General features: G+C 51.4%; 1 protein-coding gene and 1 long non-coding RNA gene across 2 annotated transcripts in view; one reads left to right on the top strand and one right to left on the bottom strand.

Annotated features, from left to right (window-relative positions):
• The window catches only part of LOC118501069, a 28,208-nt gene extending 20,536 nt beyond the window's left edge, over window positions 1-7,672 (bottom strand). Inside the window, exon 1 of the long non-coding RNA XR_004903643.1 lies at window positions 7,225-7,672. This is a non-coding gene — a long non-coding RNA (uncharacterized LOC118501069). The remainder of the gene's footprint in view (window positions 1-7,224) is intronic.
• The window catches only part of MTA3 (metastasis associated 1 family member 3), a 165,564-nt gene extending 151,083 nt beyond the window's left edge, over window positions 1-14,481 (top strand). Inside the window, exon 18 of the mRNA XM_028516324.2 lies at window positions 10,879-14,481. Coding sequence (XP_028372125.1) covers window positions 10,879-10,904 — 26 coding nt within the window. The 3' untranslated portion in view covers window positions 10,905-14,481. The remainder of the gene's footprint in view (window positions 1-10,878) is intronic.
• Window positions 14,482-15,243: the final 762 nt, after the last annotated feature.

Genomic DNA, 15,243 nt, shown 5'->3' on the forward strand with positions numbered 1-15,243 from the left:
CAGTAATCTTGCAGAAATCACTTCCTTGCTAATGAGAACATCGGCCATCCTTGCCACAGTGTGCCTGATACCTAGACAACTGGAAACCAAGGAACGTTGTGTCAAAACGTGGAGACTGGATTTCTTTTCAACTTTTCCTTGCCCACATCCTGGGGACTTTGTATTCAGGCTCATTTACAATTAGGAATCTTTCTCTTCCATTTCATCACTTCCCTGGCCTCTCTGTAGGTTTATAGCCCTACTGCAGAAGGCAAAAAGTTCGTTCTGGTTCATGCAATATGTATGTATCAAATGAATATATGTATTTGTTTTTTACGGTGAAATTTTTTTTTCCACTCGCACGCACCCCATGGTCATGGTCACTAGGTCCCAGTCCTTTATTGCAAAATAGAAACCACATACGTTATTTTAAGAGCTAATAAAAGAAATCGATATGACAGGTACTGGAGGACAGGATGGGCGTGTGGGGCGTGTGGGGCTGGAGGTGGTAGGGTTAGGAGAGCAAAAGGAAGCAGTTGGGGCTGTCGCAAGCTGGAAGCTCACAAGGGCTCTGAGGAGCTGGAACTCAGACCCCCAGCAGAGAGCCCTGTTGCTGGCATCTCTCGGGAGGTGTGATGAGGCTGGTCTGGGCATGTGGAGTAAAGCTGGGCGCTGAAACAAACCTCTGCTGCTGCCTGGGGCCACGCTGACAGGGACAGAAAAAGCCAAGTCCCTTGTGTGTCCTTGGGTCTTGCAGGCTCCCTCCAGCGCCCTCTACTGGTGGTACAGGGAGCCTGGTGGTGAAGGAGAAATGTGTTCGCTGAGTCCCAGCCCCAGCATCTCTTCTGCTCAGCACACTGCCTGGGACTTAGCAGGTGCTCAATAAACATAACCTGACTAGAAGGGAGTTTAGGTAGATGGATGTGGAGCTGAGAAACTAGTGTAAGACAAACATATGTTTTGGAAAATGTCCCCATTTCTGTATTCCCAGTGGACCTTTTCCTTGGGACAGTGGGTCTGTTTCTTACTTCTTCAGGATATAGAACCCTGAATTTCCAAAGTGAACTCAAAGTACCAGAAGACATGTCAGGCTCATCATGAGTTTTCACGGGGTAGTTAATATTGTCATGTGCTGGAACTGGCAGATACAAACTCACGGGAAAGCCAGGCCCTGTGTGACCCAACAACAGAATCAGTTCTCACGGCCACCCGGTCATCAGAATCCGACAGACACAAACGCACCAAACGGTGTTGACGGGCAGAACGAGCTGAACAGGAAACGAAATCTGCTGGTACTGAAATGTGCTGGTCTCCCGGCCTCAGGGCGCCCTGCCCCCTCCCCAGTGGCTTGCCTCCTTCGCTCACCATCGATCTTCAGGTGGAGGCCCTTAATGATCGGAAGAGTCTCTGGGTTTCTGCTGGCAGAAAGGATTTTAAACAGTCATGGACAGCTACCGATTGTCTTCCTGAAAGTCACTGTCTTCCTCCTGGCCCTGGCCCTGGCCCTTTAAGGCCCCATTGCGACTGCTGGCTGGGAGTCAGCACTCTGTGTGCTGGTTACCCCTTGTCACCAGCTGCACGCAGACCTCCATGACCGCCCTCGTGGCCGTCACACTCCGGGGGGGGGGGTGAAGACACAATCTGCACATGTAGAAGCCCCATTATTTGGGGTCAGTAATGCTAGGAAGAGTAAAGTTCCAAAATATAGACCTACCTGGCCCCTTCTCAGCCCCCTGCACTTCAGTCTCTCCCCTCAGGGCTGTGCCGCATGCAGTCACGGCCCTTTCTGGACTTACAGGTGCTTGGGTGACGTTTTCATTGCCAGCAAACAAGTAGCTACCACTCTCGGCCTACTTGGTGAGCTCCAGGTGGCTGGGAGGAGAGGAGGCCCTGAGATCTGGGAGGGAAGAGCCGTCGCTGGAAAGCCTGTCCATGTGTGAGAGCCAGCAGGAAGGGCAGCGGGGAGATGGACCCTGTGCCGTGGACATCCGTGGGTTTGCAGTCAGATGGGATTAATTGCTGCAATTGCTGATTATTTCCTGTGGCCTTGGATGCATTACTTGGTTTCCCCTGTAGAGCACAGAAAAAAAAATTTGTTTTGCCTTAATGGAGTTGTTATAATGATTAAAAATTCTTCATCTACTTTATATGACTTGATCTTCTGAACACTTTATGAGCTAGGTGTTATAACGTGCATTTTATTTTTTTATGACTTGTTATTTTCAATTTTTAAAATTTTAGTTGCTGTTGACAGATAACATTAGGTTCAAGTACATGACATAGTGATTAGACAGTTACATAACTTGTGAAGTGATCACCTCGATAAGGCTAGGACCCACCTGGAACTGGCATTTTAATAATGAAAAAACTGCACAAAGCTCAGAGAGGCTAAGGGCTTTGCCCCAGGTCGCGCTGCTAGCAGGTGGCAAAGATGAGATTTAAACTTCAAGTCCAGTGTTGTTTCCCCAGGGCTACGAAGGCCCCGAATTTGCATGTTGAGGGCAGCAGGTACCTGGGAGATGTGTACGTTTTCTGTGTGTAGGAGATGGGTGTGTTTGTAAATCCAGAGGGGAACACAGGGAGTGTTTTTCTTTGTTCAGACTGTGGAGTATGTGCCATCATTGTCTGATAAAAGCCTTCGCCTTCTTCTCCTGTCTCTCTGAAACTCCTCTGCCCATATGATACCCCCTTCTTTCTCTGGAGCTTAGGGCATAGGAGCCATGTTAGTGTCAGAGAGAGGAGAGAAAGGAAAGAAGAGAAAATCCACACAATCACTTAAAAAGGTGAAATGTGTTTAAATTAAATTATATGCTATTTCCAGCATTGACTCTGACTTGTAGTAGATGTCCAGTAAGTGTTAAGATTCTATCCCCTCCTTTAACAAAGAGCTACCATTGAAGTTTTATTTTGAAAAATTTTAAGATACTGACGAAAGATTTTGTACTCAGCCTAAGAGTATGATTCTCAAAAATGACTCATGGGTTTGCCTGAAGGTAAATGATTGCACATCAGAGGGCTGAGTATCTATAAAGAGAAATGGCCCTCCATGAAGTTATTTGGAGGGTGATTGAAGACCAGAAATTGGGTTTATAGAGAGGGCTTACTGAGCTTCCTGCAGGCCCCTGTCATTCATAGCACAGGGGGTGGGACGCAATGATCCTCAGACAGTGGAACCTTTTCAGGGTGAAGGCCAAGCCAGAGAAAGAAGTCCGGGGAGGAGCCGGCCAGTGAGCTGCACGGTGGGGCGCCTCTCGTCCTCTCCCGCCCCTCTAAGAAGGTGCCCTGGGTTGCCCCTACTGTCACATGCTTGAGTCTGGGTTCACCAGCACATCTCTCATCCCCTGCACAGGGACAAGGCGACTGCCTAGTCTGTCTCCGTCTCCATCAGCGGGGACTCTCGAGAACAGATGGAGCCATGTAGTGACATAGACCAGGGCAGGCCTGTGTCAACAGCAGGTGCCCTTCAGCCTTTTCTGGGGTGACACAGCTTTGGTCCCAGGAGCACTGCTGAAGCGACAGGCTCAGATGAGAGGTATTTGCAGCTGGACCGAGTCAGGGCGTCCGAGCCGAGGAACCTGATGAATTGTACAATAAGCTGCTTTTTAATCTGCTCTCCTCTGGTTTATTTCCCCAGGGTATGTGAGTCCACTGGAAATCTAGTTTTGTTTTGTGTTTCTTATTTGTTTTCTTCATTGAGTAATATTACTTCTCTCAGTCTCCCACGTACACGGGGCATCCAATGTGGTTGCCTCTAAGAACAACGGTAGGGCGTCAAGACTGTCCTCCCGATGACTTGTTTCTGGAATCAGTGGCTCAACAGTTTCGGCTGTTTGCGTCTCAGCCCTGGGGACGGGGAGGTGGTGAGGGCCCTGGTACCCGTGAGAGAGCGCAGGGCACGCATCTGCTGTCCTCACAAATCCCAATAACAGCAGGCTACCAGGAGCCGCTGATGGCTCTCCTAGGCATGCTTCCGCCGGCCATTTCCGAAGATTACAATACTGTTGAATCTTCTAAAACACTGTTTATGGAAGAACATCAAGTACCCCCGGACTCACCTCTGGTCTCCTCGTCTTGAGCTATAATGTTATATAACCTGGTTACATACATAAAATAACCGTTGGAGTTTTTAGTTGTTTGTTTTTCAGTATTTTTTTTAAATGGATCCTTACGGCCGCAGGGTTTACTGAATGTGAAGCAATCACAGCAGAGAACCTAATGTGTCCAGAGAGCGCAGGACAGCGGAAGCCTTACCTGAGGGCAGTGGGTGGGTGTTCTCTCTGCTGTGAAGCCGTGGGGTGGGGACTGTCTCGGAAGGCAGACCCAAGTGCATTAGGCAAGAGGAATCCACTCCTGGGTGTTTTGGCATATTCTGCTAGGATGTCAATTAGCCACCCCTGGGGCGATGTCTGGGGGTGCTAATACGGCAGTCTCACCCGGAGAACACTCCTTTCCTGTCCCCGAGGGAAGTGCTGGTGTGGGAGCCTCTGAGAGGTCTGCCTATCCCCGTGACTCTCTCAGTAGTGGGGGGTGGGGGGGGTCGTAGAAGAGTGACAGGATCTGGGGTAGTTGCTGCAGCGCCCTCAGCTGCGAGGGCCAGCTCTGGCCTCCTCGAAAAGTGTCTCTATTGACCTGCATCAATACAGCAAACCTTGTTTAACTAGCCCACTCCTGTGAACTCCCGTTCTCAGCGCATGTATCGTAGAAGGTGAACCTCTGAGAAAGAAAGTGAACCTCTGACTTGAAGGCTTGGGTCCCCAGTTTTGTTTTGTTTTGTTTTGTTTGAGATGGGGAGGAAGAGGTGCTTGGGAAAGGAAAGGGAAGAAATAGTAGAGGGAAGGGTTTGGGTCCCTGAAAAACACTCTTCTTTGGAAGAGGTTCAACCCACTCATTGAAAGAACAGACACAAATGTCTGAGCGCTGCCCGCTGGGACACCAGTATTAGGCGCCCCGGGGAAGTGAAGACCAATCCCCCAAACCAGTCGGTGAAGGCATCCCTCCAGCAGTCTCTTCGGGGCCCAGGGAAGAGTCGGGAAGTCTTCTGAATCTGCGGTGTCCCCAGGGTGGTGGAAATGGAAAGATTTGTCACAGTCTAGCTGATTTGGGTTCATTCTGAGGTTCCCAGCCTTGCTCGCTGTTATTTTATTTCCCTGTTTCCTGTTTTTCCTTCCAGATGACTGAGCACTCTTTAAGCTCAGAAAACATCTGAGTTATAATGTATGCATTTTCTCCTCCAACCTGATACTTGTTTTTACTAGCAACTATGTGCATATTAATAAGGATGGAGAATAATGGGTGTCAAGCCAAGGAGCAAGCCGGGAGGCATCTCCGTTAGACGGGGCTCCTAACCAGGGTGTCCGAGAAGACCGTTTCCGTGAGGTCGGAGGGCAGTGTCACGGAGGGCCCGCAGGAGCCCTCCGGGCGGTCGGGGGGCTGGGAAGCAGGGCCGAGCGCAGGGAGGGCGTCGGAGCCCAAAGAGTCAGCAGAAAAGTAGTCGAGACATTAGATGTTGGACTCCTGGACTGCTCATCCAGTTTTCTTCTTATTTCTCTCCAGTTTCCTTTCTCTGTGTCTTTTTACTCTGCTTTCTGGGAGACTTTCTCACCTTTATATTCCAGCCAGATTTGTCTGTTTCTCCCTTTAGTTTGTCAAATTTTACTTCATGTATTTTGAAGTTCTGTTATAGAGTATATGTGTATTTAGAATTTTTGTCTTTTTAATCTATTTTTTAAAAAAGATTTTATTTTTAGAGAGAGGGGAAGGGAAAGCGGGGGGGGGGGGGAAGAAACATTGGTGTGAGAGAGAACCGTCTTTGGTTGCCTTTCATAAGTGCCCCAGCTGGGGACTGAACCCACAACCCAGGCAGGGCCCTTGGCCTTGCAGCATGACACCCAGCCAACTGAGCCACACCGGTCTGGGCTGTCTTTTTGACTTTTTTGTCAGTATGAAATAATCCTCTTTATCTCTGTTAATATTCCTTGTCTTGAAGTCTGTTTTGTCCGATGCTGCTATGATTACACCAGTTTTCTTTTTCTCTTGTTTTTAGTTTTTTTTAAATGAATTTTTCTATTTACTAAACTCACCACAGAATGATTCTTACAGCATCTCTAAAGGCAGCCCATGTTGTTCTAGCAGATTTTTTAAGAGCCCTATAGGGCCACTATCCATGACCGTTTCTTTTAAAAATAGCTTTATTGAGGCATAATTGGCATTCAGTAAACTATACACATTTTAAAATACACAAGTTGATAGGTGTAACTTATCGTGACCACCACAGTCATGATAATAAGCTCATACATCTTTCTCAGATTTTTCCTGTGCCCCTTTACAAGGTGTGCTCCTTCCTCCCCACCTGCATCCTGGGTGGCTGCTGACATGCTTCTGGTCGCCACAGGGAGTTTACATTGTCTAGACTTTTTATAAATGCAGTCATACAGTATGTACTCTTTGTCAGTTTGAGCAAATTTTAGAGGTCTTCTTCAAGTTCACTGATTCTTTTGTAGCATGAATCTGCTGTTAGTCCCATTCAACAAACTGTTCATTTCAGAGTTTGTACTTTTTCAGTTTTAGGATTTCAATTTAGTTCTCTTACATACCTCCTAAGATACATCATCTCATCAACCATTGTATCCGTATTTTTATGGGTTCTTTAACATGCTTATAGTAAATAGTTTGTTCATATCTGCTAAGTCTAACATCTGATTCATCTGTTAATCATCTAACAATGACTGTTTTTTCTTTTGGTTATGGATTGCATTTTCCTGCTTCTCAGGTCTAATAATTTTTAATGAATACTGGTCAGTGTGGATGTAAAGTGTAGAGACTCTGGTATCTGTTATTTTCTTTTTTAAAAGATTTTATTTATTTATTTTTAGAAAGGGAAGGGAAGGAGAAAGAGAGAGAGAAAGAAACATCAATGTGCGGTTGCTGGGGGGCCACCTGTGGCCTGAAACCCAGGCATGTACCCTGACTGGAAATCGAACCTGCGATGCTTTGGTTCGCAGCCCAAGCTCAATCCACTGAGCTATGCCAGCCAGGGCTGGTTTCTGTTATTTTCTTCTGCAGAGTGTCCAGTGTGGTTCTGGTGAGCAATTAATTGGCATATCACCTTGATTATGCAGAGGCTTGATTTAATGCTTTATTAGGTCTGGTCTATTTGAGTTTTTGTCTTAGTCCCATGAGATATCAATGGAAAAACCAAACTGTTTGCCCAGACCGCTCTCACTCTGAAGAACCTGAATTCTAAACTCTGTCTCCGCTGCTCGGCATTTCAGCCTTCCAGCAGGCGTTTTCCACTGGGCTCCTTGGAGTCTCCCCTGTACGTGCCAAGTTCAAAAATCCGCCAATCATTTAAGGGCAGCATGTACATAGATTTGGGGCTCCCCATTCTGTGCCTCCTCTCCAGATCTCCTCCCTTCACTTCCAGTTGCACTGGCAGCCCTGAGCTCTGACTGCTGCCTGAGGGTTCCTCATCCCAGCCAGACCGCAGCATTCTGCGTGAGCGTGTTCCTCTTGTCTCACGTGGAAGTGCTCACAAGGGCAAGGCCAGCTGAGGGGATCTCCCCTAGTCTCACTTTTTTCAAGGGTCCTATCTGCTCCAGTTTTTGCCTAATTTTGGTTGTTCTCCAAACAATACTTTCAAACAGTTGTTTTTTTTATATCTCATCCAGAGTTTATTACCATTATTGACTACAGAGTTAGTTCAATATAAATTAGCCCACAGTTACAGGAAGCAGAACTCCATTCTTTTATGGGCTCCAACTTGCTTCTCTCAAAAAAAAATTTTTAATGGCATCCTGTTTATGTTTCATGGATACTTATCTTTTCTTACTTCTCTGAGGATATTAATGATAGTGCTTTTTGTTTTTTAAGTTTTCTTCTCCATGAAGAGTCTGTTTCATCCAATTTCTTTCTCTTGTCCTTTGTTTTGGTTGCTAACGTGTGTATTAGAGGGTGTTTTCTGGGGACCTCCTGTTGTCTGATAGTATTCCAGAGTAGACTAACGTCAGGTTGAAAGGTCTGTGCTCGTGCTTGTGGGTGGAGCCTGCAGAGCACTTCACGGTGTGGTGATCGACAGGCTGTTTACAGGACACACAAGCATCAGGATTTTTAGGTCTTTCCTCACGGGCTGCTCGGATTCCCCAGAAGCGATTCTTCCCGTCTATCTGGGTCCGGTTAGGCTGCTGCAGCACAAAATTACCACAGACTGGGTAGCTTATGAACAACAGAAATTTACTTCTCACAGTTCTAGAGGCTGCGAAATCCAAGATCCGGGTGCCAGCATGGCTGGGTTCCCGTGAAGACCCTCTTCCAGGTCACAGACGCCGACTTCTTGCTGTGACCTCTCCGAGGCCTCTTTTACAAGAGCGCGCATCGCATTCATGAGGGCTCTGCCCTCATCACCTGCGCTCCTCCCAAAGGCCCCACATCCTGATACTTATCACATGGGTGTTAGGACGTCAGCATGTGAATCTAGCGGGACACACACACACACACACACACTCTCAGACCACTGCACCACCTCTTCCCCAGAGGGTGAAGGTTTGGCTGCCTGCATCCTGGGAGCTCAGCGGGGAGAAGGCAGGAGGTCTCTCACAGTCCGGTACATCTGCTCATGCGACCCCTCAGTTTGGGAACTGGTCACCTGCCCTCAACTGCGCTTGGCTTTCCGGTGTCCCCTGGACTTGAGGCCTTCTGCTCAGTCCTCTTCAGAGAATAAACATCCAAACCTGTGGCAGGCCGGCAGTTGCCTGGGGATATGCAGTCGGAAGAGCTTCCAGGGGTCTAGCCGCCTCTCACACAGACTTCATGTAACCTCCTCTGCCTCAGTTTCCCTTGCCCACTTCCAAAGTTACCTGGTGTCTGTTCCTGAGCCTTTGAGCATTCTTTGGACAAAGTAGGTTCTCAGCTTTCCACTCTGCTGGCTTCGGCTTGGCCTTCTTGTCTGGTCTGCTGTCACTCATTTATCTGTTTTCCACCCTCCAAAATCTGCTGGTGGTTTCTCCTGTGGGCGCCAGAAGGGAGGGGAATTAGCTGAGAAGGCAGCAGCTGGAAACCCTGAAGAGGGCTGTTTTCATTGCGCTGGTGGGTTAGAGCGCAGAATCTTCAAGTCCACGGGCTCCAAGTACTTGTGAGTAGTCAAACCCATGGGGACAATTTTGTAAGAAGCAAAGTAAGTGCTCATGAATCAGGGTTAATATAGACAAAAGCAGCAAATGTAGATTAATGCATCTGAGAATTGATCAACAAAACAGGAAATGATTTGTAGTTCATCATCCAGGAGCGAGACTGGAGAATCTGTGTAGAGTTTTTCCTGGGGCCTCAGCCAGCGCTTCCATTCTGGGGGCTCGGGGCCTGGGTCCCTGTGTGTGGCTCTCATTCTTGCTTCAAGAAGTGCAGTGCAGTGCAGGGAGTGCAGGGATAGCTGTACAAGGCCAGGTGCTGAGCACCGGGGTTCTTCAGCCTGGGACGCAGAGAGCTGACATATCCCAGCGTAAAGCCCTGGCTGCTGTGGAGAAGGCAGGTGTGAACCCGGGTGCCAGAGACATAGCTTCTCCGGTGAGGGCACTGCTTTCCGAACTGGAGCAGGTGAGCTTAGTGGAAACAGATGAAAGCACTGTTTACTGTGGCAGGCCGGACACTCGGGGAACTACTACAAGTGGCTCTTCTGGCAGTCGGCTTAATTCTGCTGGGGTTTGGACAAATGAATGAATGACAGAAGCCTACCTCTTTCCCTGCAACCCCCCCCAAAAAAAAACAGAGGAGCGAGGCTTCTGAGACATAGTGACACATATATAACCCTTAATTTAGACCCTGAAGAGGACAGTGTGCTAGATGGAGAATGGTCAGTTTGGTGTAGTAGGAAAAACTTGGCCTGACTCAAAAAGATCTGGGTTCAAATCCTGACTCCTCAGTTTACTCACTGTGTGACTTTGAGCAAGTTCCTGACCTTTCTCACCCAGACAAGGTTCTGGTGCAAAGTTAAATAAGTCCGTTACCTAATCTACAGGAGGCTCAGTAGAGCGAAAGTTAGCCTGAGGCCCAAACGGAAGTATCTGCGTTTTTCTTGAACTTGTACTTGCTGAGCCCCACCAGTTACGAGGCTGCGTACCCATATCTCCCCTGTTCCAGAAAGGCTGGTGAAGTGAAGGCGCAGTTCCGCTCCACCCTGCTGGCCTTCCTCAGGATGGCGGGGGGCTGTGAAGGAGGGCACCCCCGTGTCCTCTCCTGGTGGCAGGTGGCGTGTGTGATGGGAGAGTGTCTGAGGGCCAGCTTGGCGGGATCACCCGAGCCCATCTCAGCAAACAACCCAGACACTTTCCTACTAACCAGACTAAAGGTTTCACAACCCACTGATAATACCAGACGGTGATGGTATGGTTTTCAGCCACTTCCACTTTTCATTTACTCATTTCTGCCGAGAGGCTGTTGGCGCCCAGCTCTGGGACAGGAGAGTTAAGGTCTTCGGGGGAAGTGGAGAGGGCGAGGGTGAGGCACACTGTGGTGCCGTGGGTGTCTGAGGTTCGGTTCATTCCCCTCCTACAGAGAATCATGCCGCCAGCATCTGAGTGCCCACATCATTATGATTGATTATCGTCATCTCAGTCGCAGAGCGCTGTGGCTTCAGTCCGGCGAGCACATAGACACTTGCCAGTGATGACTGACTCCGCCCGTCCACAACCCCTCTTTAAGGCACTTCACTGTTATTCCTGTATGTTCTTGGCCTCATGAAAGTTTCCTTTGGTCCAGACTTAACCCACACCTCGAGCCGTTGAGTTCCTGCCCACCCTTCTTTCCTCGGAGGTCGTGATATTGGTGGGAGGGCTGATCCCATCCCTCCTCTCACTTGGCCTCCACCTTCAGGCCTCGTTTAACTTTGACCCCTTTTCTTTCCTTTTCCAGAACTCACATGCTGCGTGTCGGACTGAGCTATCCCTGTTTCATCCTGTAATGCGAGACTTGCTACACCGTCCTGCTGACGTTCACGGCCGTGCCTGGGAAGGAGGCAGCCCCATTCCCAGTCCATTTCAGCGGGAGCCCTCCCCGTGCAGCCCCTGGAGACTCGGTGGGGCAGGGGAAGAAGCTGTAGGAGTGCACGTCCCAAAAGCCGAGTCTCCATGTGTGAATCAGTGTCACCTCGCTTTGCTCTCAGAGACCTCGCTGTCCCAGCAAGACCTGCCTGCGAATGAAGGGGAGGAGGGAGCCACTGCGTCTCCTCCCTGCTCCGCACCTGCACCCGGGGCACAGCGGCTCCTGGGGCAGCGGGGCGGCTGAGAGCTCAGAGCCCCTGCTGCCCTGCATGCGCCAGCTCAGCTCTGTCGTAAGCTGTGTGACTGTGTACAGGAGGGGCGTGGCCTCTTTCTGAATGGGTTTTTCTTAACACATGTGCCAGAGTTTATGCCGTTCACAGTGTTGCCCCTCTCCTTGCTGTTACTGTCACTGACTTTTCCTCATTAGGCTTCATAGTTATTTTTTTTAAATGGGAAAATGTCCCTCTTTACTCCCTGCATTGTATATTTAGCCCACCTTCCCTACTCCTCCAAGGTCCAGAATTACCTGAGGTTCTGAAAAAGATAAGAAAGCCGTCTTTGCTAAGCCTGTGAGCTCTTCCTATCGTCTGTATTTTGTCCTTGAAGAGAGTTGGTGTCTGCTCGGTTCTGCCTGGTCCCAGACAGCTCTCTCCGGAGCAGGTGTTGGAACTGAGCCGGCATGTGTATCACTGTGACAAACCACCTGGGCACAGTCCTGTTCCCTTACAGCCGGACCGGCCAGGCTGGTCCTGCAGCAAGTGACAGACCACCGGGTTCATTTTAAGCAGATGGAATCTGTGTGGCCAAGGAAGGTGAAGTGAGAGACCTGTGTTTGCAGGTGAGTCTGGGAATGGGCCACCGTGAGCCCCCATGCCCAGCCCAAACGGTCCTGTGAGCACATGTGTCCAGGCCCTGGGATACCTACCTGCACCCCGGTCTCTCCTGGCTTGGGCTCTTCCTGTCTGCTCTCAGCTCCAGCCCTTCATGGTGTCACAGGCTGCTGCCCTGCAGCTCTCTGCACGCAGCTGCGGGACAGGCACTGAGTGCCCCATTGGCTCCCCGAGCAGGTGTGAGTCTGGCTACTCCCCAGCCCTCCGTTTGCAGGGACAGGCTGCAGGGCACCGAGTCACAGCGCCATGACAGACAATTGGAGAGTGGCCTCCCAGCCGCCCCTGGGGTCTGCAGCTGGGAGGCAGCTGAATGACTGAAAGTAGGTGCCCCAAACAGCCAGGTGGGTGCAGGATAGAGTGGCTTCCATGGAGTATTGACCCCCTCTCCTCGCAGTCCCCAGGAGAGTGGGGTATCACTAAAATGACGACAGCACTCTCAACGTCCGGATCCTCAGAGCTGGGTTCAGCTCAGCAAAGAGCACGTGATGTGCGCGGGCTGAAGGCGATGCTTGGAGCCTGAGCCGCCTTTTCCTTTTCTGGCTTTGCAGTCACAGTGGCTTCTCTTCTGAGGAGGAGTTGGTTCTTATCTCAGGCTTTTGTGGGGGTGACCTGGGGACATTCTTACCACTGCCAATTCTTGGAGCTATTCCGGGTCTTGGCTTGGGACCCCGAGGGTGGGCCTGTGTCAGAGGCGCTCAGTGAGCTACGTGGAGGTGGCAGGTGTTGCCCTCAGGGCTCTCCAAGAGAAGCCCCTTTGGAAAAGAGCCAGGCAGAGGGGGCAGCTGGCTCTCCCCATGACGCGCCACATGGTGTGTTCTTCTGGAAAGAGAGCTCTCTGCATCCTTGCCCTGGGTTGGTTGTCACATACGGACGGTGGACTGTCCCTTGCCCTTTCACTTTCCTCCCCTAACCCACGTGAAATGCGACTGTTGTTCGGAAACAGTGAGTTGCCCATGGCTGCCGCCAGCTTCATCCCCCTGCCTGTTGGAGAGGCCCTCCTCAGCAGGCCCAGGAGATCTGGAGGCAGGGGCTGGGCCAGGTCGGAAGGACGAGCAGGGAGGCCCACCCCAGTTCCAGGTCACCTTTAGCTTTGGGACATATGCAGCTCGTTTGGAGCCACGTGTACCGAGGAAGCTCTTCCTCCGCCTGGTAGCAGCAGCTGCTGGCTCTGCAGCCCCACCCTCCTACGTAGAAGATGCTGACTAAGACTCGCACTCTCACTTCACCTCTGGGAAGCCCCTCGGCCTTCTGAGCGAGCCCTCCAGGAACTGAGGCCGGGTGGGCGCCAGGCAGCCGCCAGTGTTTGCCTCCGCCGTGCTGGCACTTGGTGCTGGGAGGGTTTCCTAGCCACCCACTTTCCGGGGCCACAGTGTCACCACCAAGTGTGTTGGTGGGACATCCCTATAGTGCAGTGAGCTTGTGGGGTGGACATAGAGAGTGTCTGCAGGACCCATAGCAGACATGCGCAATGGGTGCTGTGCTGAACCTGATCTCTGCTCCCTTGGGTGACATCCCACAGGCTCTGCAAGTCATCCTTCCTCTCCTTCTCCATCATCCCCCCCATCGCTCGATTTCCTAGAGGGGTGCCAAAGAGGACGGCACCAGGTGGGTTTCTCAGCAGGCCTCTCACAAGTCCACCTTGCCCACAGCCCAGGTCCTGTGGCAGCGTCCCACCAGGAACACAGAGTCCACTCTAAGTACTTAAAACAGGGGGGTTTGAATCCAGGTCATTGTTTAACACAGACACAGGAGAAGCTGAGGCCAAACGGGAGCGAGGAGTGACCCAGAAATGAGTTGGAAGGCTGGTGGGACACAGGGGGTAGGCCGTGTTACTACAGCCTGGGGGTCGGGGACACTGGGAGGAACCCGGGGCCACAGAGGGCCTGTCTGATGGGAGCTTCAGCCACAAGTCATGGACCCCAGGCAGAGTCAGGGAGAAATGGCCTGGCTTCTCCCTAGCTTGTGCTTTCCAGATGTCTGCAGGTGCCTCTTGTTAGCTACACCCAGCTGGGAGCCAGCTGACCTAGGGGCCTGGGACAGATAACCCGCAGCGGTCAGCTCGCCACCACTCAGCAGAGCAGGGGAGGGCGAGGAGCGGGTCGGGGGTAAGCAGGCGAGAACACGTGTGGCCTTGGTCTGATCTGTGTCACGTCCTAGCCTGGTGTTCATGCCCCATGCTGTCCTAAGCTCCCAGTGAGGGGAGGCGGAGGAGCTGCCTCCCCCGGGGTGTTTGCAGGCTCTTTGTCTCTCTACCTGGAGAGGGAAGTGCTTTGGGGAGGGAGGGAGGAAATCTTTACCCCTGACAGTCATCCCTGTTTTAGTTTGGGGGAATTCACCCATTTAGCAGCCCCAGCTCACCATGCCCCTCAGGAAAGCTGCGCCCCAGTTATCTGCACGCCCCCCAGCTCTCCCCCAATCTCCGCTCACCCCTGCCAGAGAACATGACCCAGGCCACGCCTCAGTGGTCGTGAGTGTCTCCGCAGGATAGTTCAGTCGGAGAATATTACAGTGTGACCGTCTGTCTGTAAGTAGATGCCATCTACTAATCAACTTGTGTCGTATTTCCAATAAATTTCTGGAAGTTATGCCTGGTTTTATGCTGTCCTTTGCCAGGACAGGGGCTCAGCTGTCAGGCTGGGTACACTCTCCCCTCCCCCTCAGCCCTCAGTGTCAGGGGCCCCTGGTCCCAGGTGCTGCATCCCCCCACATAGCTTCCCCCAGGACTTGCGTTTTCTTCTGCTGTCTCATAAGCCAAGTGGAGGTTTGTGAGGCCAGGTCACTGCTACAGGTGGCCTGTGCCCCTGTGTCCCCCAAGCCTGGAGGTGTGAGGAGCAGCAGGCAGCTGTTGCCCATCAGCCACCTGTCACTGCTCCTCCACCCGGTGCCAGTGGTGGGGGAAGGCGGGCCACCCGGGCAGTGAGCTGAGGTGGGGGTGTGCCTGTACAAGGGGAGGGCTCCTGCTCAGACGAAGCAGGTACAGGGCCTGCACACCCCACAGATGGAGGCCCAGCACCCCCTTCTCACACTGTCCTCCTCTGGCCTGAAAGTCAGAAATAATGTCCGCGATGACTCAAAAGGTTAGGGGAGCCCACTCCAAATGCCTGGCAGTCTCCCTCTCTCTCCTAGGCCCTGGGTGCCGAAGCCCGCCTGGTAGACGTCATGCTCCACTGAGTATTTTGTTGGTTCCGACCTGTCCGACTGCAGTGTGGACTCTGCCTCGGTCGCTGTGCTGGGACCATTGCAGGCTACTTGGGCCTCCTCCAGCCTGTCTGTTTGTGACTGTCGTTTGCTGGCATTTGTGAGAGATGGGGAGAGAGTCAGTCCAGGTTCCTTTCAAGAGATTCGCT

Source organism: Phyllostomus discolor, chromosome 6 (assembly GCF_004126475.2).
Source record: "Phyllostomus discolor isolate MPI-MPIP mPhyDis1 chromosome 6, mPhyDis1.pri.v3, whole genome shotgun sequence".
Lineage (NCBI taxonomy): Eukaryota > Metazoa > Chordata > Mammalia > Chiroptera > Phyllostomidae > Phyllostomus > Phyllostomus discolor.